General features: G+C 64.0%; 15 protein-coding genes across 15 annotated transcripts; 9 read left to right on the plus strand and 6 right to left on the minus strand.

Annotated features, from left to right (window-relative positions):
• Nucleotides 1-62: 62 nt before the first annotated feature.
• On the minus strand, nt 63-941 carry POR1 (Mitochondrial porin; the record flags this gene model as incomplete). The annotated part of the gene is made up of 1 exon (XM_060265404.1): nt 63-941. One exon carries the CDS (start codon nt 939-941, stop codon nt 63-65), a length of 879 nt encoding a protein of 292 aa, XP_060121387.1.
• Nucleotides 942-1179: 238 nt separating this feature from the next.
• Nucleotides 1180-1769, plus strand: MJAP1_001444 (uncharacterized protein; the record flags this gene model as incomplete). Its single annotated transcript, XM_060265405.1, has 3 exons — nt 1180-1215; nt 1267-1350; nt 1374-1769. 3 exons carry the CDS (start codon nt 1180-1182, stop codon nt 1767-1769), a joined length of 516 nt encoding a protein of 171 aa, XP_060121388.1.
• Nucleotides 1770-1959: 190 nt separating this feature from the next.
• MJAP1_001445 (uncharacterized protein) lies at nt 1960-5555 on the plus strand (the record flags this gene model as incomplete). Its single annotated transcript, XM_060265406.1, has 3 exons — nt 1960-2226; nt 2368-2440; nt 2461-5555. 3 exons carry the CDS (start codon nt 1960-1962, stop codon nt 5553-5555), a joined length of 3435 nt encoding a protein of 1144 aa, XP_060121389.1.
• A 2116-nt stretch (nt 5556-7671) lies between these two features.
• On the plus strand, nt 7672-8958 carry MJAP1_001446 (uncharacterized protein; the record flags this gene model as incomplete). The annotated part of the gene is made up of 4 exons (XM_060265407.1): nt 7672-7930; nt 7953-8332; nt 8355-8421; nt 8444-8958. The coding sequence occupies 4 exons, from the start codon at nt 7672-7674 to the stop codon at nt 8956-8958; spliced, it is 1221 nt and encodes a 406-aa protein (XP_060121390.1).
• A 22-nt stretch (nt 8959-8980) lies between these two features.
• Nucleotides 8981-10222, plus strand: KAE1 (N(6)-L-threonylcarbamoyladenine synthase; the record flags this gene model as incomplete). Its single annotated transcript, XM_060265408.1, has 1 exon — nt 8981-10222. The coding sequence occupies one exon, from the start codon at nt 8981-8983 to the stop codon at nt 10220-10222; it is 1242 nt and encodes a 413-aa protein (XP_060121391.1).
• A 16-nt stretch (nt 10223-10238) lies between these two features.
• On the minus strand, nt 10239-12317 carry MJAP1_001448 (proline--tRNA ligase; the record flags this gene model as incomplete). Its single annotated transcript, XM_060265409.1, has 3 exons — nt 10239-11840; nt 11863-11995; nt 12307-12317. The coding sequence occupies 3 exons, from the start codon at nt 12315-12317 to the stop codon at nt 10239-10241; spliced, it is 1746 nt and encodes a 581-aa protein (XP_060121392.1).
• A 287-nt stretch (nt 12318-12604) lies between these two features.
• On the plus strand, nt 12605-13802 carry MJAP1_001449 (uncharacterized protein; the record flags this gene model as incomplete). Its single annotated transcript, XM_060265410.1, has 6 exons — nt 12605-12673; nt 12828-12940; nt 12968-13057; nt 13188-13376; nt 13495-13520; nt 13543-13802. 6 exons carry the CDS (start codon nt 12605-12607, stop codon nt 13800-13802), a joined length of 747 nt encoding a protein of 248 aa, XP_060121393.1.
• A 22-nt stretch (nt 13803-13824) lies between these two features.
• On the minus strand, nt 13825-15966 carry EFM5 (Protein-lysine N-methyltransferase efm5; the record flags this gene model as incomplete). The annotated part of the gene is made up of 4 exons (XM_060265411.1): nt 13825-14608; nt 14762-15260; nt 15283-15791; nt 15815-15966. The coding sequence occupies 4 exons, from the start codon at nt 15964-15966 to the stop codon at nt 13825-13827; spliced, it is 1944 nt and encodes a 647-aa protein (XP_060121394.1).
• A 124-nt stretch (nt 15967-16090) lies between these two features.
• On the minus strand, nt 16091-17845 carry MJAP1_001451 (uncharacterized protein; the record flags this gene model as incomplete). Its single annotated transcript, XM_060265412.1, has 3 exons — nt 16091-16522; nt 16545-17178; nt 17205-17845. The coding sequence occupies 3 exons, from the start codon at nt 17843-17845 to the stop codon at nt 16091-16093; spliced, it is 1707 nt and encodes a 568-aa protein (XP_060121395.1).
• Nucleotides 17846-18397: 552 nt separating this feature from the next.
• MJAP1_001452 (uncharacterized protein) lies at nt 18398-19078 on the plus strand (the record flags this gene model as incomplete). The annotated part of the gene is made up of 4 exons (XM_060265413.1): nt 18398-18590; nt 18613-18755; nt 18778-18833; nt 18856-19078. The coding sequence occupies 4 exons, from the start codon at nt 18398-18400 to the stop codon at nt 19076-19078; spliced, it is 615 nt and encodes a 204-aa protein (XP_060121396.1).
• A 97-nt stretch (nt 19079-19175) lies between these two features.
• On the minus strand, nt 19176-19476 carry MJAP1_001453 (uncharacterized protein; the record flags this gene model as incomplete). The annotated part of the gene is made up of 2 exons (XM_060265414.1): nt 19176-19307; nt 19330-19476. The coding sequence occupies 2 exons, from the start codon at nt 19474-19476 to the stop codon at nt 19176-19178; spliced, it is 279 nt and encodes a 92-aa protein (XP_060121397.1).
• A 56-nt stretch (nt 19477-19532) lies between these two features.
• MJAP1_001454 (uncharacterized protein) lies at nt 19533-21082 on the plus strand (the record flags this gene model as incomplete). Its single annotated transcript, XM_060265415.1, has 2 exons — nt 19533-19769; nt 19796-21082. The coding sequence occupies 2 exons, from the start codon at nt 19533-19535 to the stop codon at nt 21080-21082; spliced, it is 1524 nt and encodes a 507-aa protein (XP_060121398.1).
• Nucleotides 21083-21086: 4 nt separating this feature from the next.
• On the minus strand, nt 21087-23589 carry MJAP1_001455 (ribonuclease P; the record flags this gene model as incomplete). Its single annotated transcript, XM_060265416.1, has 2 exons — nt 21087-21122; nt 21163-23589. 2 exons carry the CDS (start codon nt 23587-23589, stop codon nt 21087-21089), a joined length of 2463 nt encoding a protein of 820 aa, XP_060121399.1.
• A 99-nt stretch (nt 23590-23688) lies between these two features.
• MJAP1_001456 (uncharacterized protein) lies at nt 23689-24906 on the plus strand (the record flags this gene model as incomplete). Its single annotated transcript, XM_060265417.1, has 4 exons — nt 23689-24266; nt 24289-24449; nt 24472-24834; nt 24857-24906. The coding sequence occupies 4 exons, from the start codon at nt 23689-23691 to the stop codon at nt 24904-24906; spliced, it is 1152 nt and encodes a 383-aa protein (XP_060121400.1).
• Nucleotides 24907-25096: 190 nt separating this feature from the next.
• Nucleotides 25097-26318, plus strand: MJAP1_001457 (uncharacterized protein; the record flags this gene model as incomplete). Its single annotated transcript, XM_060265418.1, has 5 exons — nt 25097-25545; nt 25568-25590; nt 25613-25750; nt 25773-26138; nt 26161-26318. The coding sequence occupies 5 exons, from the start codon at nt 25097-25099 to the stop codon at nt 26316-26318; spliced, it is 1134 nt and encodes a 377-aa protein (XP_060121401.1).
• Between the last annotated feature and the right edge of the window lie 12 nt (nt 26319-26330).

Genomic DNA, 26330 nt, shown 5'->3' on the forward strand with positions numbered 1-26330 from the left:
GGTCATCGGGAAAGCGCACAAGGGTGCTTGAGGCTATAGCCACTACAGACGGACGAGCGCGTTTAGGCCTCGAAGGTGAGCGACGCACCGAGCTTGTGGGCGCTGGCGTCGGTCGAGCCCGAGCTGAGCTTGAGCGTGTCGAGGGCGAGACCAAAGGTGGCCTTGATGCCCGGGCGGAGGGCCTGGGCGTAGCCGAGGGCGAGGATGCCCGAGTTGTTGATCTTGGCCTTGACGAACGCGGCGTTGTCGAGGTAGGTCTTGGTGCCGACCTCGAGGTTCACGTTGCTCGAAGCCTTCGAGTCGTAAGTAGCGCGAGCGCTCGCCTCAATGTCCGAGTTAACGCGGTGGTAGTACGAGGCGCTGTAGGTGGACAGGTTGCCCAGGGCGTGCAGCGCAACGGCGTACTCGGGAGCGTGGAAGCCGAGGGCGAGGTTGTAGCGGGCGACCTTCTTGTCCTTGGCGTCGTAGGCAGTCTCGGCACCGACAAGGAAGCCGTCACGACCAACAACGGCGTCGGCGGTGAGCAGGGGACCCTTGAAGACGTCGACAAAGTTGCGGACGTGCACACCAGGGGCCTTGTAGGTAGCGGCCACAAGGGCGTTCTTGGCCTGCTTCTCGGGGACAAGCGTCGAGATCACCTCGAACTTGAGGCCCTTGGCAAGGTGGTTCTCCACCTCGATGTGGTTGCGGAGCACATTGGCAGTGGACCAGGCCTGGGTGAAGGCAAGGCCCTTCTTGCGGTCCTGCCAGCTGGCCTCGAGGTCACCGCTGATGGCCGACGACTTGTTGTCGTGGAGACCAAACACGCGGAAGGTAACACCCGAGGGGGTGCGGGTCTTCACCTCGAGGGTAGAGCCGTGGATCGGGTAGTCCTTGCCAAGGATGTCCGAGGCGGCCTTACCAAGGTCCTTCCAGCTGGGCGGCACAGGCTGAGTCGACATTGCAGTGATGGTGGGGTGGGCGGAACACGGAAGCGTGGAACGCGGTCGAGCAATTCGGGGCGCCGGCCGGGCCAATGCGGTCCGTCCGTGCTGGCACAGACCCCGACCACTCGGCCGGAACCGGCGGGTAGCCACGTGCGCAGCCCCGCAGTGGGGCAAAACGCATGGGCGCGGCTGCATCGCGTGCTCCGTCGTTGTGCCCCGCTCGTGACGTTGTGGCGACTTGCACTGAGAAGATATGCTGCCCCATCAGCGTGAGAAAGTGGACATCTCGGTACGTTTTAAAATCACCCCGGACAGAGGCTGACACTTTTTCACGCAATAGTCCCTCAATGAAGAGGAGCAGAAACTGTTTCGCTTGTACGGCAAGCTGCCGAACCGCAAGGACCTCTTAGCAAACAAGCTCAAGGTACGTTGCATGGCTCATGGCAGGAGCGTAAATACTTTGACTCGGGCGACTACGCGCTGTCCAAGGCCGGGCGCGCGCCGAAGCAGTCGGTCGGGACCACGATCCCGAACCCTGATATGGTGCCGCATGCGGCCACCGCACAGAACGGCACGCCGCCCATCCAGATCCCAGGGCAGAGCGCGTCGCCGCCGGGCCACTCGGCGCCGATCGGCATTCCGGAGGGCAACGCGTCGAGCCCCACGTCGCAGTCCAACCGTCTCTCCGCCTCGATGGGCGGCGGCGTGTTTGGCGCATCGCCGTCGCGCTCCTCGTTTCCGACCGCGACCGGCGTGCACGCTGGAAGCCCAGGGCGCGAGCCGACCAGCTCGCTCGCACGTGAACAGGTGCCCGACTCCTCGAACGACATGGTGGAGGGATGATGATCGCATACCTACCCCTGGATCCCCTCGCTCACCCTATTCCCCCCTGCCATTCTTGCATCACTACCCTATGTAGCACTACGGGCTTGCATGGCCGTCTGTAAATCCAACGCGTAGCGCTCGACCGACCGGTGCAAGTGCCACGTGACAAGTGCGTCGTGCGGAGCGCCGCGGCGTCGCTGCACGCGCCATGGACCCGATCACGCATCTGGAAGACGCGCTGGATACCCTGCTCAAGGTGATGGCGTCGGCCATTGCCTACCTGTCGCGCAAGGCGGGGCACAAGCAGGTGAATCCGCGCATCCCCCTTACCGTGCTTGGCACGACCGAGGCGCTGCCGGACGAGGAGCTCGCGTCGAACCGTGACGAGCTCGTCCACGACCTCGTCGCACAGGCAAAGGAGGTCGAGGCGCGCATCGGCTCTTTGCCGACACTCGATGGCGACGAAGAGGCACGCGTACGTACCGCCCCTCACGACAGACGACACGCCTCGCGTCGCTCCAGGCAAAATTACACGCAGCGAATAACGACTACCGAGATGCGCTCCAGGAAGCCCGTACGTCTTACCGACTGACCCCGAGACGCGCTCCTCGCCCAGCTCGATACCCTCCTCCAGCGCCTGTGCACCGAGCGCCAGGGCGCACGGCAGCTGCTCGAGCCTTCTGCATCACGTGCCTAGTGGAGGAGCCAGAACAGCTGATTTCGGACGCGGAGGGCAGTGGCGCCACTTGCTCTGCGCGTAAATCGATGGAGAACGCGCCGTGGATGGTGCCCCCTGGCACCACACAGAATATGGAAGCCATACACACAAGTGCGCTGGATACCGATGCGAAGGCATGGCACGCCGGCGGCGCGCCCCTCTCGCCCAAGTTCTGGGCACAGGTGGAGCTGCCCGACATGTTCCTGAGCAACCTCTTTCACCAGTCCGACGCGGGCTACCAGGACGACTCGCTGAACGAGTTCTCGGGATCGGTGTCCACCGCGAGCGAGACGGACGAGGGCGCGGATGCGTTCCAAGACTTTATGTTCTCCCAGGTCTCGGAAACCTCATCGCCGGAGCACGAGAGCCTGCTCGACGGCGTGAGCCACGCACACAGCAGCCCGTCGGACGCCCCGCTCCCGTTCAAGCCCAACTCACCGATGGCAGATATGCTGGGGCAGTGGATGCCCCGACCAGAGCAGCCACAGAACGCCGCACACGAGTCGATGCCGGGCGTCGTCTCGATGGATCACCTCTTTGCGCCGATCTTTTCGATGGGCGCGCCTCCAGGGGGCGCCGCGCCCGCACAGCAGCAGCAACAGCAACAGCAACAGCAGCCGATGTCGCCGCCGGCCCACGCGCCTGCCCAAGAGGCGCCGCGCTCGGACGAGCCGGTCCTCCCGGGCCTGCTGCAGATGCCGACGGGCAGCAACGCAAATGCCCTCACCGCCCTCGCGCGCATCCGCGAGTTTTCCAAGCACGCAGACGCCGAGCACGCGTCCCGCGCGCCGGCCGCGTTTGGCTCGCACGCGATGCAACGCCATGCGCCATCGAGCTCGGGAAGCAACGCTTCAGGCCAGTCGCCGTCGGACTCGGGCGCGGCATGGTCAAAAAAGGTGGCGCACAATGCGATCGAGCGGCGGTACCGCAGCAATATCAACGACCGCATCGCTGGCCTGCGTGACGTCGTCCCGGCGCTGCGCGAGATGCGGCCGCGGGGTGGTCCGCGTCGCCGCCGGCGAAACAAGGCAGAGAAGGAGGAGCTGGTCGACGGTGTCGCTGCTGCGACCAAGATGAGCAAGGCGACGGTCCTGTCCAAGGCGACCGAGTATATCTGCTACCTCAAGTCACGGGAGGTGCAGCTCGACCGCGAGGTGAATGCGCTGCAGATGCTCGTGCGCTCGCTCGAAGGCGGCGAGGAGCTCCTTGCTGCGTGGAACGCCGAGGTGGAGCGCATGCAGCGCCTGCACCCCCCCACGGACGCCGCGTACGGCAGCGGGCCGCCCCCTGCACCGTTCCCCGATATGGACGAGGCGGACGAATCGGACAACGACGAAGAGGACGACTCGGCGCCATCGGTCGACGAGGAGCGGCCGAGCAAGATGCCGCGGTACATGCTGGGTGCGTTTGTCGGATTCTCGTTCCTGGGCGGAGCGGCAGACTGGACCGAAGGCGGTGACGCACCCGCCTTTGCGCCGACGCACACGCGCGTCCTTGGCGCAAGCCACCAGCTGCTGAAGCGCTCGAGCGGCGCGGCGGCGGCCCACCACCTCGACCACGTCCCGAGCCACTCGCTGATCTTTGAGCTCCTGCGCACTGCTGCGCTCGTCGCTACTGTTGTCTTGCTTGTGTGGTCGTGGGTAGTGCGGCGCCAGCAAAAGGTCAAGGCGCAACGCACAGAGCGTGCGGCACTCTTGCAGGACGCGTGTGCGATGCCAATCCTGATGCAGACGCCGATGGAGCACGCCCACGAGACGCACTCTGTGCGCCTCGACGAGGCCGAGGCGCAGTACGATGCGCTGTCCGATGCGGTTGGCACACCGTCAAGCACGGTCGCCCTCGGCGCTACGCTGCTCAAGCAGGGCATCGTCGCCACGATCCTCGCGCACGTCCCGGTGCTCGACCAGCTGGTCGCGCGGTACGTCCGCGCGACCAGCGACCCCACCGCGCTCGCCATGGAGAAGCACGCGTGCCTGCGCCGGCTCGAGCTGGAGCTGGCGCTGGGCGATAGGGTGCAGCCCTCGACGTCGCAGCGTCTGTTGACGCTCGCCAAGTACCAGACGCACCTGCTTATTGCTCCGCACACGCCGCAGGAGATGATGGTGCTGGCGCTTGCCTATGCCTCCTACGCACCGCGGTCTGCGTGGCCGAACTGGTTCGAACTGCAAGGCGCGCAGCTCTGGAACGACCTGCGTGCCGCGCAGGTCGACGCCAAGACAGACCGCGGCATGAGCGCCGTGCTCAGTGCGCCGCTCGACCTCGTGTGCGACTACGCAGCGTGCGCGCTGCCGACGTCGGCCTCGACTCTCGTCGCCGTGTCCCCCTTGAGCAACGTGCTCGACGCGCTGCGCAGTGAGGAGCTCCTCGCGTTCTGGACGACGCTCCTTGCGAGCATGATGCGCCAGAGTGACGATGCGTCGTCTGCGCTCCAGCCGCGGGTCCTCGACGTGGTCAAGGACAAGGCGAGTCTCTTGGGGCTGCGCAAGCAGCTCACGACCATTGCGCAGGAGCGCCCGCTGCGCAACGCGCTCGCGGCGCAGCAGCTCTGGGTCGCCTACGCGGTCCTTGCGCTGGTGTCGGGCAACGTGTCCGGCGCCAAACAAACGGCGCGCATGCTCGCCGAGGCGACGCAGGTGCGCACACGTGCAACACACCTTCTCCTGCAGCTCGTGCTCAACGAGCCGGGCGAGTGCCCGTCTCCCTCGGGCCCCATCGACGCACTCTCGTCGGTGGTGCTGGGCTGGATGGTGCTGCAGCGTACGTATTGTGCGTCGGAGCGCCTTCCCGTCGCCGAGCTCCAGCAGCTCGCGTCGCAGTGCCTCTGGGATGCAGTCGCCCCGAGCGAGCCCGAGGCGGCGGTGCGCAGTGCGCGGCCGCTCTCTGTCACGGACCATGTGCGCACCGTGCTCGGCGAAGTGGCGTGCCGCGTCTCGGAGCACACCGCGACGCCGGCCGCCGTGCAGCTCGCGACGCGCCCTTGGCACAGTGCATGCACCGAGGCACACCGCGTGCACATCCCGTCGCTGACCAACTCGTTGGACACGCTGATGGACCACCTCGCCGGCATCTCGGCGCAGGCCATGTAATATAGGGTATCTAGTCTATCTCGATCGGCTCCGATTTCTGCCGCTTGGCCGGCCGCTTGGCGGGGCTCGCGCTGCGCTTCGCCTCGAGGTCCATGTGCTTGTCGTGGAGCACGAGGTGCACGACGCCGCGGAGGTGCTTGGCGTCGCTCAGGCCGTGCTGCAGGAGCTTGCGTGCATTGCGGCCAGGCGCAATGTACACATTGACGGTGTAGGCCGTGGCCTGAAATGTCTCGGTGAGGTAGCCGCCGAGCAGCAGCTGGACCAAGAGGCGCTCGGCATTCTCGCGCGACAGGCCCAGCTTGCCGCCGAGCGCCTCGAGATCGAGCGCGGCAGTCGCGTTCGACGCACGGCCCGCCTCGTCCGCCACTTTGTACTGCGCGCCGCCGAGGCCGCGGCACAGATCCGCGAGCGCCGCGAGCGTGCACCGCCCTTGGTTGCGCTGCACATCGCTGGCGGCCATCACGGTCTGCCACGCTTCGAACGACACGTCCTGCGGGCGCTTCGGCACGAGGCAGTTGTCGCATACTCCGCAGTCTTTCTCGTCGCGGGGCTCGTCAAAGTAGCATGCAAAGAGCTGCTTGCGGCACTGCGCAGACTGGGCATAGCCGAGCATGGCGTATACTGCATGAGCTGGGCGACGTACGTTTCTCTGCGCCGCCGACCTCGCCAGCGGTCAGCGAGCTGACGCGGCTCGCGTCGGCGGGGCGGTACAGGAGCAGGCACTCGGCGTCTCCGCCATCACGACTGCGTTAGTAGAGCGACGTACCCCGCGCGGCCCGTCTCCTGGTAGTATCCGTCGAGCGACTTGCTTAGGCATGCGTGCACGACAAAGCGCACGTTGCCTTTGTCGATGCCCATCCCAAAGGCAATCGTCGCACACACCACCGACACGCGCCCAGAGCGCCAGTCGGTGTGTACACGGTGCTTTTCGCTTTCGTCAATGTCGGCGTGGTAGACGCCGGTGCGGATCCGGCCGTTGCTCAGCTGCTCGAGCGCAGTTGCGACCGTGTGTGTGTCTTTGCGGCTGAGGCAGTACACAATACCAGACTCGCCGGCATGATGCGTCTCAATATAGGCACAAATCGCCTGGTGGGCGGCCAGCGTGCTATTCGGGCGCGTCGCGACGCGGTAGCGCAGATTCGGGCGGTGCAGCGGCGCGCGAAAGTAGACTGTACGGCGCGCAATCGCCGCCGTAGGCGCAGTCACAGCGCGCATGCCGAGGATCTGCAGCACGTCCTGCAAGGCGCGCGGGCCGAGCGTCGCAGTAAGGGCCATCACGGGCGTCTTGGGAAAGAGGCGACGGCAGATGGAAAGCTTGTTGTAGTCAGGGCGGTAGTCGTGGCCGAGCGTGCTGCAGCAGTGTGCCTCGTCGACGACAATGCGGCCCAGGCGGCCGTCTTCGTAGGCCCGCTGGAGGGCAGCCAGCAGCGTCTTGGACTTGGCGACACGCTCCGGTGTGACGTACAAGAGCTTGGGCGCGTCGGGCGTGCGCCCATCGCGAATGGAGCGCAGGATCTCTCCAGCCTCTTCTTTCTGCGTCGTGCTCGACAAGAGCGCGCAAGGAATGTGCCGCGCTCGGAGATTGTACACTTGGTCGCTCATGAGCGCAATCAGCGGAGATATCACAAGCGTCAGCGAGTCGTCCAGCAATGCGGGGAGCTGGTAGCACAGCGACTTGCCCGCGCCTGCATTAGTTGCCCCACGTACCGGTCGGCATCACGACGACCACGTCGCGGTGGTCCATCGCGGCATTGCACACGCCTTCCTGGCCCATGCGAAAACTCTCGATATGAAACACGCGCCGCGCCTGGTGCAGCAGCTCGGAAGACCAGGGAAAGCCCTGCTTGGTATAGTCCACGGCGGCCTCTTGCCCTGCATCGGCGGCCGCCTGGCGCTGCTCGGCGTAGATCGCGTCGCGTTCGTCGAGGAGCTGGCGCTTCACGCGCCCGAGCTCTTTGATTTGGTGCGCGATACTTTCCAGCTCGGCATCAATCTGCGACACTCGCGCCTGGGCGGTATGGTCGAGGTCCTCGGCGCGGCACACGTCGACGACCTCGACCTCGGCCTCCTCCGAAGCCGAGCGCGCCATCCAAAAAAAATAGTGGAGGCTTCTACGATGCAGGCGAGCGGCGAAGCGACGCCGCTCGACGCACTTTTCGGCGCTAGTTTCGACCTGAACGATGCCACGCAGGACCCTGCCGAGGCCAAGCGCTTGCGGCGCGAGGCGCGGTTCCGCGCAGCGTTTGAGCACGCGCGCGAAACGTACACGGCCAAAATCGACGACGAGGCATGGTTTTTCGAGCACGGCGTCCAGGACGAGCCGCACGAGGTCGAGCAGGCAGTAGAGCTCGACGCAAAGACGACGCAGCGGCTGGGTACGTTGCTCTTCTCACACAGAGGCGTGCATTACCTATCTCTACTTTAAGAAACGGTACGCTGCCGCGTACGCGTGGGCGTGCGCGCTGCTGCGGCGGCTGCATGTGCTCGTCGAGATGCCGAGTGGTGCGTGGCACGCGACAAGCACGTTCCCTGCGTATCCCGTACGCTCCCAGACCAAGCTCCAAAAGTCGCTGAGTGGGTCGGGCGCCGCGCGTGAGTCACTCGATATAGCACTGCGGTGTATGCTGCAGCTGCACCCTGATACCCTTTGGACACTGTCCAACGAAGAACTTGGGATTGTCGCTGCAGCGTTCCACAAGGTGCGCCTCGATCCGGCCGAGTACCGCGGCCTCGTGGCCGGCGATGTGGTCCAAGACGACGCTGTAAAAAAGATGCTCGTACGTCGCTCGACTAACCCAGTGGACGCCACTCCCCGGCCTTGCCGTGACGCTCGGCGACGTATGTGCGCGCAGCGGACACTATCGCAGTACGTCCTTTTACTGACACAGGCGCCCTCGAAGCCTATGCGCTTGTCCTCGGCGTGCGTGGGCCGCAATGGCGCATCCTCGCGTCGTCTGCCTATGCGTTTTCGGAGCTGGCGCACGGTACCAACAGCCCTGCGCTCTGCACGCTCGCACAGGCATCGCTCGCATGCGCACTCCAGGTCTGCACCTTTACGAACCGAGTCACGCTCGCACGCAACGCACTCGCAGGCAAGGTCCTGCGCCCCGAGCATATTCCCCCGCTGTCCTCGGCCCCCGCCGCGGAGCAGCACAGCGAGGCGAGCGAAGACGCGGCGCTCCTCCACGACCTCCTCCACACCGAGCCGCTGCGCCCCGAGGCAACGGTCGGTGTGCTGCATGTTGCGCTGCGAAAGCGCGGCGGCGCATCCCTACTGAGCAAGCGTCTCCCTTCTTACCTCTATACTGCGCAGCAAATGCTCCAAGGCAACGACACTGCATGGTTCGCATACGAAGACGACGCGCCCGCCGCCGAGGCCCCTCGTAGTGTCAAAACCTTGTAGTGTGGAGGTCGTTTCTGCCACCATGCCCGGCGGAGCGCGCAGCGATCCGCTGCCTGAGCTTACGCGCCCCTACCTGGCGCTGGGTCTCGAGGGCAGTGCAAACAAGCTTGGCGTAGGTGTGATCCGGCACTCGCCGCCCACGACCGATGGATTCGGCGCGCAGCTAAACTATGCACAGGTCGACATCCTGTCGAATGTGCGCCATACCTATGTGACGCCCCCCGGGCAGGGCTTCCTTCCGAGTGATACGGCGAAGCACCACAAGCACTGGATTGTGCAAGTAGTGACCGAGGCTGTGCGCTCCAGTGGTCTCCAGAGCCTGGACGAGGTGGACTGCATCTGTTTCACGAAAGGGCCAGGGATGGGCGCGCCGCTGCAAGCCGTGTCGCTCGTCGCGCGCACGCTCGCGCTGATGTACAAGAAGCCATTGGTCGGCGTAAACCACTGTGTCGGCCACATCGAGATGGGCCGTACAATCACCGGCGCAATGAACCCCGTCGTGCTGTACGTCTCAGGCGGAAATACCCAGGTCATTGCGTACTCGGCGCAGCGCTACCGCATCTTTGGCGAGACACTCGATATCGCAGTGGGCAACTGTCTCGACCGCTTTGCGCGAGTCATTGGCCTAAGCAACGACCCCTCGCCGGGCTACAATATCGAAAAAGAGGCCAAGCGCGGCAAGCGCCTGATGCCCTTGCCGTACGGCACCAAAGGCATGGACGTTTCGCTGGCCGGCATGCTCAGCGCGACCGAGGCGTATACCAAAGACAAAAAGTTCCGCCCAAATGCACCGCTCGTCTCTGACACGCCGGTCGGTGCGCTGGCCAACGGTGGACTGCTCGCCGCCACCGCGAAGCATGCCGTCGAGGCAGAGCCCGAGCCCGCGGCGCCGTCCTGCGACCTCGACGGCAACCAGGTCGAGGCCATTACGCCGGCCGATCTATGCTTTAGTCTGCAAGAGCACATCTTTGCCATGCTCGTCGAGATCACCGAGCGTGCCATGGCGCATATTGGCAGCCGCGACGTGCTGATCGTCGGCGGCGTGGGCTGCAACGAGCGTCTCCAAGAGATGATGGGCATCATGGCCCAGGAGCGCGGCGGCAATGTGTTTGCCACCGACGAGCGCTTCTGCATCGACAACGGTATCATGATTGCGCACGCCGGCCTGCTGGCCTTCCGCACGGGCCAAGTCACGCCGCTGGCCAAGACAACGACCACGCAGCGGTACCGCACGGATACGCCGCACATCGCATGGCGTGCATAGGGTATCTAGCTATTGATTAGGGGCACACGCCGTCGACCGTGCAGTAGCGCGTGGCATGGCCGGCGCGACGCACCTCGACCTCGCCGGTCTTTTCCCAGTGCTTGCCGAGGAGGAAGAGCAGAGGGTAGCCAAGCAGCTCGGCGTCAAACAGACTCGAGCCAAACGTGCGGCCCGCACGGTCGTCCACGGCAATCTCCTCGGCCGGGATCTGGATCGAGGTCAGGTCGTCGTCGGACGGATTGACCCACGTCGGCGCCACACCGGCGTCCAACTTGGCTGCCAGGCGCTGCGCCGCCTCCAGTTTCTGCGGCGTATGGGGCGCAGCGGGGAGGATCAGCGCCTCGAACGGCGCGAGCCCTTGCGGCCAGACAAAGCCGGCACGGGGCCGCTTGCTGTTGGCCGCCTCGGGGTGCAGCTGCGCGTGCGCGTGCATGGCTCGCTGAGCGAGCGCGCCGAGAATGCGTGTCACGCCGATACCATAGCACCCCATCTGCAAAGGCTCGCGCTGCGACGCGCCGCTCGGCGTCACGCTGTAGCCCAGCACCTGCGAGTAGCGCGTGCCGAGCAAGAACGTGTGCCCGATTTCCATCGCACGGTGTTCGGCGAGGTGCCCCGTGTGGCACTGTGCGCAGACATCACCGACCTCGGCGGTGCGCACCATGGACGCGGCGCTCGGCTCGTCGAGCGCAAGCGACTCGGGTGTCGGACGTGCGGCCGCCACGGCCTCTTGCACGGCGGCCCGGAGCGACGCATCGTCGAGCGCAACGTCGTGGTCACGCACAATGCACAGGCGCTCCAACGGCGCTTCGCTGGACAATGGCTCGAGCTGGTCGCGGCCCAGGACGAGCGGATTGAGTGTCGCCCACGCAGGGTACACGATCGCATGCACGCAACCCGGGTCGCTCTTTCTCGTGAATAGCGCAATTTCGACGTCCTCCAGCGACTTGGCATGGCGCTCCGGCGTGGCATGCGACGTCGCGCACTCGACGTTGGCCGCGTACGTACAGTGGTCGCACGACAGCAAAGTATCTTCGCCGATCGCGTCTTCCACATGGAACTCGTGCGAAAACGTGCCGCCCATCGCGCCGGTATCGGCCTGTGCCTCGCGCCAGGCCGGCGCCGAGGAGGCGAGCGACGGGATGTGACTCCAGTCAAAGACGCGGTTAAAGATGGATGCATACGCGCCGCGCACGTCCGCGTACGCCTCCTTGGCCGCCTCAGCACTGGCGTCGAAAGAGTACATGTCCTTCATGAGGAACTCTTTTGTGCGGAGCAGGCCTGCGCGCGGCCGCGGCTCGTCGCGAAACTTGCGCCCTATTTGGTACACGCGCACCGGCAGCGCCTTGGGCGAATCGACATCGGCGCCGATCAAGCGCGTGACCTCCTCTTCGTGGGTCGGCGCAAGGATCATTTCGGCGCCACGGCGGTCCTTGAAGCGGAAGAGCTCGCTGCCCATGGCTTGGATGCGTCCCGTCTTGTGCCACAAGGCCGACGACAAGAGCTGTGGCATTTCAATGCGCGATGCGCCGATGCGTTCCATCTCCTCGTCAATGACATTGGTGATCTTTTGCAGCATGCGCATGCCCACCGGGAGGTAGGAGTAGGTGCCCGACGCGGACTGGGTGAGAAAAGGCACGTACCTGGCGCACATATCCGCCACGCAGCAGCAGCTTCAAGCTGTCAATGGTATCGAGTGAGGCAGTGGCATCGGCAGAGAGTGTGGGACTGTACAAGGCCGAGAGGCGGACTGGCTTGGACGCCTTGCGCGCGGATCTCCACGCGGCGGAGCAGCAGGCGGATGTGTGCATGGGCCGCTGCAGCCAAAGAGCCGCGGTTGTCCGTCCCTTCGCGGCTGTGCCAACTTGCCAAGACATCTCAAGACACTGCTTTTTCCGTCGGCGGTATAGCGGAGCCGATCGACACGCGCTGATTTGCAAAATTTCTGTTGGTCCGTCCACCGAGCAATAACGCAACCTGCAGAAGGAATAATGCATATGACTAATAACGATAAGGCATCACCCAATCAGAGACCCGATTCTCTGTACTTCTCAAAATGTTACACTGCCAGTTGCGATTCTGAGGACAACAGGAACATGTGGGCCGCAGCACGCTTTGGCCCTAGCGCGTTTAGGAAAACTCATTTTTGGATACCATCACCACAGTGATATGCTTGGAGGGCGCATTCTCCTAGCTTTGGGAGTGACTGCGGCTGCTGCTCGTAACTTTTCCATCTGCCAGGAATGGTCCGGCGAAGATTTCCTTGACAATTTCTACTTCTGGAAGTACAACGACCCTACGCGAGGCAAAGTTGACTATGTGGATCGCAAGGGGGCAGCCAAGAAGAACCTGACGTATGTGGACCAGCACACGGGTCGCTTCGTCATGACGGTCGACCACGGCGGCGATCCTGTGCCGTTGAATGGAAACAAGAGCGACCTGGGCCGCCAGAGCGTGCGTTTGCATTCCAATCATGTTTATGGCGATGGCGTGTATATTATCAAGGTTTCTTGGATGCCTCAGGGATGCGGGTGCGCAGAAATGGCAGAGAGCTTACCACAGTACATGGCCGGCGTTCTGGACGTCCACACCAAACAACTGGCCGCAGGGTGGCGAAATCGACATTATTGAGGGTGTCGATGGCGAAGGCGCTAATCTTGCGAGTCTCCACACGGGCGGTGCATGCCAGGTTCCTTCTAATGTGAGCACCGTCCAGCAGGGGTACGTTGCGTATTTTTGCTCACCCAGTTCCTTGCAGCAGCCCAACTGTACCAACCAGCCCGGATGCGCCACCAAGTTTGACAATGTCGCCTCGTTTGGCCTTGGATTTAATGCGAAGTATGTCTTGGATGCATTCTGACCACAGCGGCGGCGGTTATTTTGCCATGGCGCGCGACACGCAAGTCGGTGGCCGAGGCGTACGTGACGCAACCTGACCTTAGATTGCCATGTGGTTCTGGCCCGCGAGTCTGGACTCCAAGTCGCTCCCTGTCGAGGTGGTGGCGCCTTTGAACAACGCGCCTACAACGCTGAACTACGAAGACGCGATCAACGCATGGGGCAAGCCGCAGGCCTTTTTTGGCTCCGACTTTGGTAATGGCTCAGACTGCTCCATGAGCGAAAACTTTAATAACCACGAGATCATTTTCGACACGACGTATGTACCGAGGGAAATCCATGCTAACACAGGCTGTGCGGATACTGTATGTATTCTTCCGTGACCAGCTAACGGCAGGGGGCGCAGGCGCATTCTCCACGTCGAATCTATGCCCCAGGACAACGTGTCAGGACTTTATTATCAGTACGTCTCCTTGCTAACCCAGACAATGGCTCGCAACTGGACGGCGCGCGCTGGGAGATTGACTATCTGCGCATCTACTCTAATGGATGCGAGAAGCAGACCGACAAGCCGTGTCCAAAGGGGCAACCGGAGGGCGACTGCTCGCACTGTCCCGAAGGTTCCGACTGCCACAAGGCATCGGCCGGCGTGCGGCTGTCTGCGCCGGTGACGGGCACGCTCACCTTTGCTCTGACCAGCATGATCGCGGCGTATCTATTCGTCGAGTTGTTGAATTGCATGTAATACCAATGTAGATTCCCCAAGGCTATGTATGGCTCTTTTGGCCGCGCTGCATGACCATAGTGAGCTGCTCCTGCGCCCGCCGCAGGTCGATGCGTGCTTGCGTCGATAGATCAAATGCGCGTACGAGCGGTGCGATTTGTTCGGCGTGGAGATACACGTCCCAGTCCGTGAGATCCGCATCCTTGGTGCTCTGCACCTCTTGGAAGGCCGCCTCGAATTGCGTGCTCGGCACGGGCTCGATCAGCTTTCTTTTCAGCAAGACATTCAGGGCTTGAGACGCAATGTACGCGCGCCAGTGGCTCCATGCGCGCCACATGAGATAGTATGTGACAAAGTTGGGCAGGACCGGCACCAAGAACAAAGGCGCGGTGATCGGAATGCCGACCATGTTGTAGGCCAGGAGGCGGTAGTGGTGCGGCTCGCGCTTTTTCGCAAGCTCGCTCAGCGACTTCATCACCTCGGACTCGGACACGAGCTCTTTTGGGTATTCCAGCTTCAGCGGCGCGGCCTGGCGCTTGTTCGCCTCGTGCTCCATCAGCTCCTTCAGGGCAGGCCCCATGCCCTGGTCGATGCCCTTGAGTGCCCACTCTTCGTACTCGATGCGGTCCATGATGCGCTCGCCGAGCAGGAACGTGCGCCGGCGCCAGTTCAACGTCGACGACACGTCGGTACGGCCCAGGTTGACCCAGAAGTCGGACGCGCGGTTGATCATGCGCTGCATGACCGACGCCTGCGCCTTGGGCGTCTTTTCGGTCAGCGCGGCTGGGGCGGCATGAACCAGATACGTAAAGTAGGTCGTCGCAGTGCTCCGCTGCCGAGCCAGCGGCACCGCCAGAATCCGCATCGCGTCGCCGCCGTGCGAGTTGCGCGCCCGATGGAGAGGTCGATCGACGCCACGTGCTTGGCAATCCCTTCGCGCAGATTGGCTGGAGCAAGCACGGCTATGGGCTATGGCTTACTCGATCACGCGGTAGGCCCTCTTCTTGAGCTTGATCGCACCCGTGTGCGCGTTGCTCATGGGCTGCTCGTAGCGGAGGTGGGAGCGGAAGCGGCGCAAGTACAGGATCGCCACGTCCTCGAGGACATCAGGGTCGATGCCGAGGTCAGCAAAGCCCTTGACGCCCGTCACGTTGGGGTTCTCGCTGATGAAGCGGCGCTCCACCTCATCCGCGTTGAACATGGGCCACCAGATGCCCTTCTCACCCAGGCGGGCCACGCTCTTGAAAATGAACTTGGGCACGTTGATATCCGGCGAGATGAGCTTCTGGTAGGTGACGCTCTCGACGAGCTCCAGCAGCTCGCGGACCGTGTACGTCTTGGGACCAGGAAGCGCATAGGTCTGGCCGATCGAAGCAGCGTCTGTCTCGCCAATGATGGCGAGCGCTTGCGCCACGTCGAGCGAGTGGACGGGCGCGTACTGCGTCTGCATGTTGTTCAGCTTCCAGGTGATGGGCCAAGCTGCGTTAGCTAGAAAACGTACAAGCAAGCTTGTTCAGGAAACGGTCCTCGTGGCCGTACATCGACGAAGGGCGCACAACCGTCGCGCCATCAAACGAGCGGCGCACGGCGTCCTCACCAAGCGCCTTGGTGCGCAGGTAGCCGCTCGGCGAGTTGGCGTCCGCGCTCAGGTGCGACATCTGCACAAAGCGCGCAACACCCGCACTCTGCGCGATCTCGGCAATGCGGCGCGCACCCTCGACGTGCACGTCATGGAAGGAGAACCGCTTCGTTTCGTAGTTGCGGCCCGTGAGGTTGTACACGGTGTCCGAGTGCCGCAGACACTCGAGGGTCTGCTGGTCATTGCGCATGTCCCACTCGAGAGGCACGATCTGTCCAAGGTCGCCGAGAACGCGCAGGTGACGCTTCTCTTCCTCGTCACGGTAGGGCACCACAACCTGCGTACCGCGCTTTGCGAGCTTGCTCACGAGGTAGCGGCCGAGGAAACCAGTCGCACCAAAGACGGTAGCCACGCTGCCCGTCACCGAGTTGCTGCGTGAGTCAAGACGACGTACCGACCGAGGCCGTATGGGCCCCTGGCAACCTGAGGCATACCCGTCTTCCTCTTGATAACCACATCCTGCATGTACGTGCGCACAGAGACACCAGCAGGTGCCGCTGCCTTGCACGCACGAGGAGCCACGCCCGCAACAAGGGGCATGTTCATCGCTGCGATCATCCTGCAAAGCTCCGCTGACAAACACGGATGCCGAGGGCAAGTCGTTCGGGCGCAGAGCGCCGTCGACCCGCACTCGGCCGGGCAGAGCATTGTAAATAATTTGAAAACTACCCTATTCGTCCGACGAAGTGGAGGTGGTGTCCGCCTCGGAGTCGTCCGAGAGGTCCAGGTAGCGGTCGCTGGAGAAGAGCGTGCGCGATTCTTCTTCGCGCAGGAGCTCGTCGAAAAGGGCGATGGCTTCTTCGTCGGCGAGCTCCGCGGCAGTGGGGGGGCGGGGTACGCCGTCCGGCTCATAGTGCGCTGCGAGATGCTCCTCGGCACGGTCGGTCGCCTCGGCAGAGTCTGAATCGGAATCCGAGTCGAGCCGCCCGTGATTTCTCCGTATCGCACGCACGACAGCGGCCGTATTCATAGCGCGCATGCGGGAGCGGGTGCTTGGGCGATTCGCAAGGTAGTCGTCGAGCGTATGCTCGATCGACGCAGGCGTCGAATAGTGCAGGCGCACCACGCGCTCGATGCCGGCCGTGGCAACCATAGGAAGGGTCTGTATTAGAATAAGGACGTACCGGATGGCACAGTGCACTGTTCACAATCGAACGCGAGCCTTCGAGCGTAAATGACGGCGCATAGAGGTCGGGCGGCTTGACCATCGTCGGCACGTCGCGGCTCGCATCGGTGCGGAACCACACTTGGTCCGTGCCTTTGGTCGAGTGCGCGAGCCAGTCGGTGGCGGGCATCGCCTCGCGCTGCGCAAGCAGCGTCTCGGTGTGGGGGATGCGCCAGCCATACGCCCGGAAGTCGTCCGAACCGGTCACGTAGTACAGGTGCCCCGTCTGCGACTCGAACCCAAACGAGCCGCGCTTGACCGTGCACGAGTTGCGGTAGCCGGCGTACTTGTCGAGCGTCGAATGGGGGGGGTGCGACAGGCACGGATTCATGTGGGGATAGCGCTCGAGCGACGACATGGTCGCCAGCGGCTCAGGGCTGCCCACTGCATAGAGCACGGGGTGGAAGAGCGACACGTCGGCGACGAGGAAGCGGCCGCTGGGATCAAATTGTGCGCCGGTCGTCTCCATGCGGCGCACGGCAGCACCGTGCGGGGGGCGCTTGATGCACAGCTCAGACGCATAGCGCACGAGCGAGTCGTCAATGTCGACATAGGAACTCTGCTCGCGGAACACCTTGCGCGTGTCAAATAGCCTGGGTCAGTCAGTACAGGTACGTACGCAACACCGGCATTCGGCTCGCACACGGTCGCAACGGCAAACGTGCGCCCGTCGCTCTCGTTTGGATTCCACTGCGCCGATGCGAGCTGGGCCGGGAAGTAGCCAAACGCCGCGACGTGCGTATCGGGCAGCCGCAGGTCGACGAGGAACAGCTCGCCGCAGTCGCTCGAGCTTAACAGGAGATTCGGGTTCGTGGGATGCGCCGATACTTCGCGAATCCCGGCCTCGTGGGACGATACGACGGCATCCGAGAAGCGCCGCTCGGCATTCGTGCGGATTGTGTACGCGGGCGCGTCGCCATAGTTCAGGTCGTAGCACAGCACCTGCTGGTCGTTCCCGCCAGAAAAGAGGTGCCGATTCCCGCAGCTCCACGACAGCGAAAAGATGTTGGACGTGTGCCCAAGAAGCCGCGCATGCGTGCGGTACGTGCTAGACTCTGCCGTACCAGGGCGCTGGGGGTCATAGTCAAAGAGATCGCGCACATGGATCCGCATGTCGTCGCCACCGCTCGCCAACCACTGGCCCGAGCCCCGCGAAAAGGCAAGCGCATTAATACACGAGCGATGGCCTCGCACTTCGTGCAGGTACGGAAACCCGGCAGTGCGTATCGCCTCAGAGAGGATGCCTCGCCGCGTCTGCATCGCAGCGGTGCGACGCCCGACGGGATCAAGCATGCGCACGTCGCGCGACTTGTATCTGTTTTGCAGTACAGGAGGTGGATTAGGGGGGGTATCAAGAGGTTCCGGGACATGGACAATGCTGGAGGTAGACGCTGTATCGCCAGACGCGGCGCGCGCGCGCTTCGCCGACCGCCGCGTCGTCCTCATGGCGGAGACGAAGTGTGGAGGTGGCGGCGTGCACGGTTCAAGAAGCGCAAGGCGGTACGGCGAAGGGAGTGTGGTTGTGCTGCAACGATGAGCGAGATCAGGCTATGGGAGCGTGGCGTGGGAGCGTGGACAGGGGTGGTGGGTGCCGATTTGTCGCGGCATACATTTTTCGCCGAAATGACACATGCGCTACGTAGGTGTTCCGCCCATGCACAAGCACATCGCGATCGCTTGTCCTACTCTACGCGCACTATACATGGTAGCATCGATGCGCATCTCTATCCCCCACGCGCCCGTTCTTCGCGCCTCGCCCTCCTCGTACCCCACAAAGCACAGCTGCCCGAGAGTGGAGGCTTGCCTTTCTCCATGTCCGAAGAGTACTCGTCGGTGCTCTTTGTGGTGCGCGAGTGCTACGTCTACCGAGTCCCCCCCCGCACGTCCGCTGCCGGCTACCGTGCCGGTGAATGGGGCGATGTCGACCAGTCGCTGTGGAAAGGGCGCATGCGCATTGTCGAGTACAAGGATCGGTGCGAGATCCGCCTCGAGGATGGCGAGACGGGTACGTCGCGCGGCTAACGCAGGTGAGCTCTTTGCCGCGAGCCCCTACGATGTGAGTGGAAAGTCGGTCGAGCCCGTGCTCGACTCGTCGCGCTACTTTGTGCTGCGTGTCGAGTCGGACGGCCCGACGCCCGATCAGCGGCGCACGGCGTACATTGGAGTCGGCGTACGTGACGTGACTGACGCAGTTTATGGAGCGTTCCGAGAGCTTCGACTTTACGGTCGCCCTCCAAGATTGGACGCGGTACGTGGGCTCACTTACGCAGGCGACGCAAGGCGGTTCTCGCTGGAGCGGACGACGAGGACGACGAGGCGCCCCCCCGTCCGTCGCCGCACCTGCCGGCCGGCCCGAAGCAGGACTTTTCGCTGCAGGAAGGCGAAACGTTGAGCATCAAGTTGCCGGCGCTGCAAAGCAGGCCGAACGCGCCGAGCGCCTCTGCGACGCGCACGGGCTTTGTGCTTCCGCCGCCGCCGTCGGGAAAGCGCTAGAGTAGTATACAGCTATAGTAGAACCACGCATGTGGTGTGACGATGAGAGACGGTGGCACAAGCGCTGCGCCTGTGCGTTTATCTTTGCCTGTGGCGCTTACGGCTTCGGCTTCGGCTTTGCGCCCTTGTCGGCCTGGTCCGCAACCGAGCGCATGATCGACAGGGGTCCCTTTTGCGCGCGCCCCGCCATTTCGCGCTCGATGCGCGAGGTAGAGAGAGCCGTGTCGCGCTGGATCAGCCACGCAACGTACCTTTTTCTGGATGACCTCCTGCAGTGCGCCCTTCTTCTTCGGTGCGATACGCTTGCCGACCTTGGGGCCTGCGTTGCTGTTGCCCTTGCGCTTCTCTTTCTGCGCAACGCCGAGGTTGCGCTTCAGCGGCTTGAATCCCTGCGCCATGGTAGAAAAAACGTAAATCGCGAATCGGGCAAATTTTTGGCTTTGGACCGCCGCCGATGCCGGTGGATCTGCTGCGCGAGAGCGCAAGCAAATACTTTCCGAGCGAGTACTATGGCACGATCCTCGGCGCTATCATTGTCCTAGCATTCCTGAAATCGTGGGCAAAGGGCCCTGCACTGCTTGTGCGCGAAGAGCGCCTCGAAGCGACGCAGCGCGCGGCGCGCGAAAAAGGGCAGCCGGTACGCGTCACCGCTGGCCTGAACGATATGGGCGCGCGTGTCGTGCTTATTGCGGTACGTCGCGAGACTCACTCACACAGACGGGTGCCATGTCGCCGCTGGGCCTCGTTACCATTGCGTCGCTGGCGCACCAAGGCGCGCACATTATCGCGCTCGTTCCCAACATTGAGGCGCCGAGCGTGCTGCAGCTCCTGCTGCTGCTGCGCGAGAGCACCAAGAGCGAGACGATCTATGCGGAGCAGTGCGACATGAGCAACCTGCACTCGATCACCGAGTTTGCAAACCGCTGGAACGCTGGCTCCGCGCAGGCGACGTCCGCGCCGGGCGCTGCGACCGGAGCGCCGACCGCGGCCGCGCCGGGCGGTGCCAAGGCCGCGCGCGAGGAGCTCTTTCCGCAGAGCACGCCAGTCGTCCACCGCCTCGACACGGTACTCTTTCTGCCGAGCGAGGAGTCGACGTACAAGATCGGCACGTACCGTTGCGGCACTCGGCATACGTACCCCTCGACGCACGCCGACGACGGCGCGTACGCCGAGCAGACGTACGTGCGCCAGGTCCTCGCACCCTTCCATCTTGTGAATACGCTCCTGCCGAGCCTGCTTCTTATGCCGCCGAACCGTGACGTGCGCATTGTAAGCGTCGTCTCGCCGTGGTACGCGGCGGGCCTCGCGCAGTTTGACAAGGTCGACGAGCCGCTGCGCGGCCCCCAGCCCCGCGTCTACCAGCCATGGACATACCTCGGGGCAGCGACACTCCACTGGATCGTCCTGGCGTCGGAGCTGCAGCGGCGCGTCAACTTGCTTGCCGAGGCGGACACGCGCTCACGCTCCAAGCTGCCAGGCATCGACGTGGACGAAGTGACGACCGTGCCGACCGGCACGCTGCAGCGCAAGGGGCAGCGCAGCCACATCTCGTCGGTGCTGGTGTGCCCCGGCTACGAGCGCTCCTCGCAGCTGACCGCGTTTTTTGGCACCGTGCCGCCGTTTGTGCACCACAAGGTGCTGTCGGTGCTCCTATGGGTCCTGCTTCTGGCGCTCTATCCCCTCTTTTGGCTCTTTGGCAAGAGCGCGACACAGGGCGCAGACGCGGCACTATGGGGCGTCACGGCCCGCCTCGCGTCCGGCGTCTCGGCGTCCTCGCGCCAGACGCGCGAGGATATCCTTGCGCCGGGCGAGAGCGACGACGAGGCGCGGCAGTGGCCGGGTATCGAGGCCGCGCGCCTCTACCGCGAAGGCCGCATCGTCGTGCCCCCCATGCCTGCGCAGCTCGAAGGCAAAACCGATGCATCCGAGCTCTGGAACAAGACCGAGGCGCGCGTCGAGGCGCTGTTGGGCGGTATTGCGCATGCAGGCGCAAAACATAGCTAGGTATCTACAAGACGCGCCGAAGCAGCACGCACGACGCCGCCTTGTGCGTTGCGCACAAGCACCAGGTAGGACAACGGGACGGGGTTGCGCTTCGGCAGGCCCCATGCCTTGGGCGCCGCCGCAGCACGCAGCGCCTCTTCGCGGCGCTCCAGCTCGAGCCACGCAAGGAGGCTCATGCTGCCGATCGCACGCCCACGCCCGTCGGCAAGGGAATAGTCGCCGGTCGTCACCGCACCGACGTACGGCGCAGGGGGGGCACGCTCCAGCGCATCGAGGTCCGCGCGCGCAGCATCCTTGAGGCGCGTCGGCGGATCCAGCGCCGCGCGCCACGCGTGCGCCGCCTCGAGCGTCGGGGGAAGATGGAGCGTCGCCAGCTCGTGGAACGCACCCCGCCGGCACGCAACGAGCAGCACCGGCACGACCGACTGGCACAGCGTACTGATCGCCGGTGCGAGTGGGAGGCGCGACACCCCGCCGTCGTACGTGTGCCGTGTCCAGAGCGAGACATAGCGGGTATACATATCAGGGCCGGGCGCCTTCTGCAAGGCCGCCAAGAGACGCGGCCACGATGCCAGGACAGGCACCGCCGTGAGCTGCGCCGGCGCAGGGCCGTCGACCGCGCCATGCTGCAGCGCATCGCGCCAACGCGCCATGCCCCCGAACGGATGCGGCGCAGCCGACTCGCCCTCGGCAAAGTTGACGCGCTTCGCGGGCGGCCGGCGGTGCCACGACGCGGAGCGCTGCGCAGCCGCGGCCGTCTCGAGCGCAGCGTACGCCGCACTCGTGACCCAGTCGTGGGGATAGCTCAGCTGGCCGGCGTGTAGTTTCTGCTGCCGCAACTGCTCCTGGCCCAGCACACGCGAGCCGGTGTACACGAGCGAGTGCCAAAACGCGAGCCCCCAGCCGCGGGGTACCAGAAGCGTGTACCCCGCCGTGTCGAGCGGCCCGTCGCTTGTGGCGACCAGCACGATTGGGACGCGGTCGTCGTCCTTTTCCGGTGCAAGCCGCTTGCCCGGCAGCTGGCGCGCCCGCCGCTGGTCGATTGCGCCTTTGGTATGCCGCGGCAGCTGGCGGTACGCAAAGAAGCGCGCGCTTGTCATCACTGGGGTATGGTCGTGTACGAGCGCTGGGAGCGCCGTGTGCTCGTCCGAGGGTCCTGGGGCATTCTTTGGAGGGAACGACAGGCGGGGATCCAGCACGTCGACGCACACGACCGTTCCTCGCTCGACGTACGACGGCGGCACGCCGTCCTGAAGACACGCAATGCGCCGGAAGAAGGCCTGCTGCGCGCCCTCTTCGCGGCTCGATGCATCGGCGAGGCGCAGGACACCGCCGAGGACGCGCCCTGCGGCCATCCCTTTGACCTGGAAGAGGTTGTACCCGTCATCGTCTCCCACGGTCGCGGCTTGCACGCCGTGCACACGCCCCCGGCGCGTATTGGGCGCCTGGGCAGCCAGCGCGGGGTCCGGCGCGCTCGCGAGCTGTGTCACCTCGACCTTGACCGGGACGTCCCAGCGCTGCTCGACCGGGCACTTGTGCGGCGTGCCGCGGCGTACCTCGGCACGTACTGCATCAAGTGCCTGCTGCAAGAGGCGGTGCGTCTCGGCGGCCGCGGCGGGATGCACCCACACATGGCACTCGCGCGCCGCGCCGCTGCGGCGCACCCACAAGACGTGGATCGGAGCAACGGGCGGCAGGTACAGAGCCGTGGCGTGGTTTGCGCGATCGCCGGTCGGGCGCTGCAAGAGTGTCGTATCGCACACCTTTGCGCCCGTCGTCCACACGTCCTCCCAGCCGTGTGCCGCGCCTGCGAGAAAGAGGAGGAGCTGTAGGCGCCGTGTCGCCTGCATCGGCTGATTCCTGGACGACTGCGCGGTGAGGCGAAAGACAGACGTGTAGCTTGCATCGTGCAGCATGGCCGTGTCGCTTGTGTAGCGCACGCTCCGACGGAAGCTCTTGTGGTGCGGCGACTCGGCCAGCGAGAAGCCAAACGATCCAGGGCCGCCGTCCTGTGCGTGCTTGTCGATGGACATGCGGAATCGCTTGGCGTGCCACAGGTGCGTCTCGAGCCAGCGCCGGTCCGTGCGCCCCGCGCGGCGTGCGAGGTCGTTGCGCCGGCGCACAAAGCCGGTGAGCGTGCGCTCCGGCATGCGGCGCCGCATCTGGCTGCGCGTCTTGGCGGCGGTATTGGACGCGCGCAGCTCGGCGCTCGCCTTCCAGCGCAGGCGCGCCGGTAAACGCAGCAGATTGTGCGACGCTGCGCGGCGGCGCAGGTGGCGGGGCAGCAGCTGCCACGCACGCGTGTTGGTCGCCTCGCGCGCGTGTTTCATCGCGCGAAAAAGCGTAATAATCTCCGACGTGCGCGCCTTGATCGCCGCATCGACGTCGAGCTGGCCTGGGACCGAGGTGCTCGGCGCAATAGCACTAGCGCCGATACGCCGCGCCTGCGCCTGGCGCGCGCGCTTCGGCGGCACGCTCTCCGCCGCGTCCGACGGGCGCTTGGCCATCGTCTTCGAAAATCGGGTGATCGGGTCTGCAACGCGGCGTTGCTTACAAAAAAAGCGGGGCGCTTTGACGCACGGGGTCTCGTACGTTGTGTACCGACCATGTTCAAGAACCTGCTCAACAAGGAAAAGAAGAAGATCGAGAAGGAGGTGCTTGGCTCGAGCGGAAAAGGCTCCGGCAAGCAAGGCAGTGGCCACGGCGGACACAGCGGCGGCGGTGCCGGCCATGGTGGAGGCGGCCATGGCCACGGCGCGGCGGGTGCCGGAGCGGGTGCGGGCGCTGGTGCTGGTGCGGCGGGTGTCGCGGGTGGTGCAGCGGCCTCGCGTCACGGCGCGGGCCATGGCGCGCATGCCGGCGGCAAGCCGGACATCACGACGTTTGACCTCGCGGGCCTGCCTGTGCACGTCTATGGTCTGAACAACCTGACGCCTGCCTCGCCGAACGGTGTGCCCGACGTCTGCATCAATGTGCACATGCACGGACGTACCGGCTCTGCGAAGAACGAGGAGTCCCTCGCCACCGAGCTGTACACCAACACTATGAACGAGCGCGCGGCGCTCGCGCAGTCGGCCCGTGCGCGCGACTTTTTGCTCGTGACCTTTGACTCGCGCAACCACGGCCAACGCAAGACGAACCCCCAGGGCCAGAAGTCGTGGAAGGAGGGCAACCCTACACATGGGTATGTACACTTGCTGACGCAGCGTCGACATGTACGGCATGATCCGCGGCACGGCGGCCGATGTATCGTTTATCATCCAGATGCTGCCTGCTTATCTCTTCCCTAATGACGAGCGCCGCGTCTCGATCTTTACCGTAACCGGTAAGAGTCTCGGCGGTCACTCGTCGTGGCAGGTGCTTGCACGTACGTATCGCAACTCACCCAGATGAGCCGCTGATTCGCATCGGCGTGTCGTTCATCGGGACGCCCGATTTCCAGAAGCTCGTGGCGATGCGTGCCAAGAAGTCGAACCTGTCCGATACACCGCCGACGGTCCCCGGCTCGCTGCGCGCGCTGCTGCAGCGCGTGGACCCTGCTGCACAGCCCTACCGCGAGGCGGGCCCGCAGAACCCCTTCTTTGGCAAGAAGATCTGCGCGTGCAGCGGCGCGGACGACACGCTCGTGCGCTTCTCGTACTCGCAAGAGTTCCTGGAGAACCTCGTCGTGGCCCCTCCGGGCTCGGACGAGGCACGCCGCAGCCTCCAGGTGTATGTACAGCCGAACACGGGCCACACCGTGACCAGCGAGAGTACGTTTCTTGGCTCACCCAGTGCTCCGCATCGGTGCCCAGTGGCTCACGCAGTGGGCACTGCCTTATTAATTTGCCCCTCTCGTCATAGTTCGTCGGTTTGCAGAATTTTTCTTGGCAGCCTTTTCATTGGTGCATCCGATGCGGCGAAATCGACTGGGCAGCCCACGTGTTGATCTCTGGCCGTGCACGCGGCGAGATTAGCACACGACAAATTGTGTGAATCGAATTCTCATCGTCCACCATGCTTGTCCATCCTCGGATGTTGATCCAGCTATGGTTCGTGCTGCTCGGGCTGCTGATGCTCCCCGGCAGCCAGGCGAATCTACCTCCTCCAGCGCCGCTGCCCCCGCCCCCTCCGCCGCCGAATTCCAAGCCACTGCCCCAACCGATGCCGGTGAGCAAGCGTATTTTTAATTTGGGTGGGCTCGTAGTGAACGTGTACGGCCTCGATCTTTTGGCACCGGAGGTGAATGGAACGAAGCCCGACATTAGCGTCCTGATCCACATGCACGGCCGCTCGCACTCGGCGCTCGACGAGGAGCCGCTCGTGCAGATTCTCTTTGGCAACGTCCGCCAACACATGACCGACGACCCGGCGCGGTCCAAGAACGACTTTTTGCTCGCGACGTTTGACGCACCGGACCACGGCAACCGCACGACGATGAAGCAGGAGCAGGACGACTACTCCACCGGAAACAAGCAGTTTGGGTACGTTTTCTGGCTGACCTAGCATCGACCAATACGCCATGATCGGTACGCGCCATGATTAACGCAGTGGGTGATGCCAAGGATGCCTCGTTTTTGATTGATTTCCTGCCGTCGTACGTCTTTCCCAACGGCGAGCGCCAGATCACGAACTGGACCATCTCTGGACGTAGCATGGGCGGCCACGCCGCGTGGCACGTCCTGGCCGGTACGTGGCATCTCTGACACAGACGACCCCCGTGTGGAGACGGGCGTTGTGTTTATCGGGTCGCCCGACTACTTCAAGTTGCTCGAAGGCCGTACGGCAGAGAACAAGATCCCGATGGAGCCCCCCTATGTCCCCAACACGTTCATGCAGACGCTGAACCGGACGAACCCGGCAAACAAGCCATATACCTCGTACAACCCCAAGCTCAATCCTTTCTGGGGTAAGCGCATCTTTGCCGGCAACGGTGCGGCGGATCCGCTGGTCCACTTTGCCTACTCATCCGAGTTCCTCTCGAACCTGGTCCTGGGCCCCAAGGGAGACGATGATGCCGAACAGTCGCTCGAGATTTATGTGCAGCCCGACGTGCCGCACACGGTGACGACCGAGAGTACGTTGCGATGCTAACCTAGTGCTTGAGCTTGCAGGTCGTTGGGTATATCGCTGGACGATTGCCAAGAAGCCTCTGCTGCTGCAGCCCCCGCCAAAGATTCCCGCCGCAACCGAGGCACGGCCGCCCACGAGCGCCGTGGTGCAGACGAGCTATGCTCAGAAGCCTACTACGATTTAAACAGACAATATA

Source organism: Malassezia japonica, chromosome 2 (assembly GCF_029542785.1).
Source record: "Malassezia japonica chromosome 2, complete sequence".
NCBI lineage: Eukaryota > Fungi > Basidiomycota > Malasseziomycetes > Malasseziales > Malasseziaceae > Malassezia > Malassezia japonica.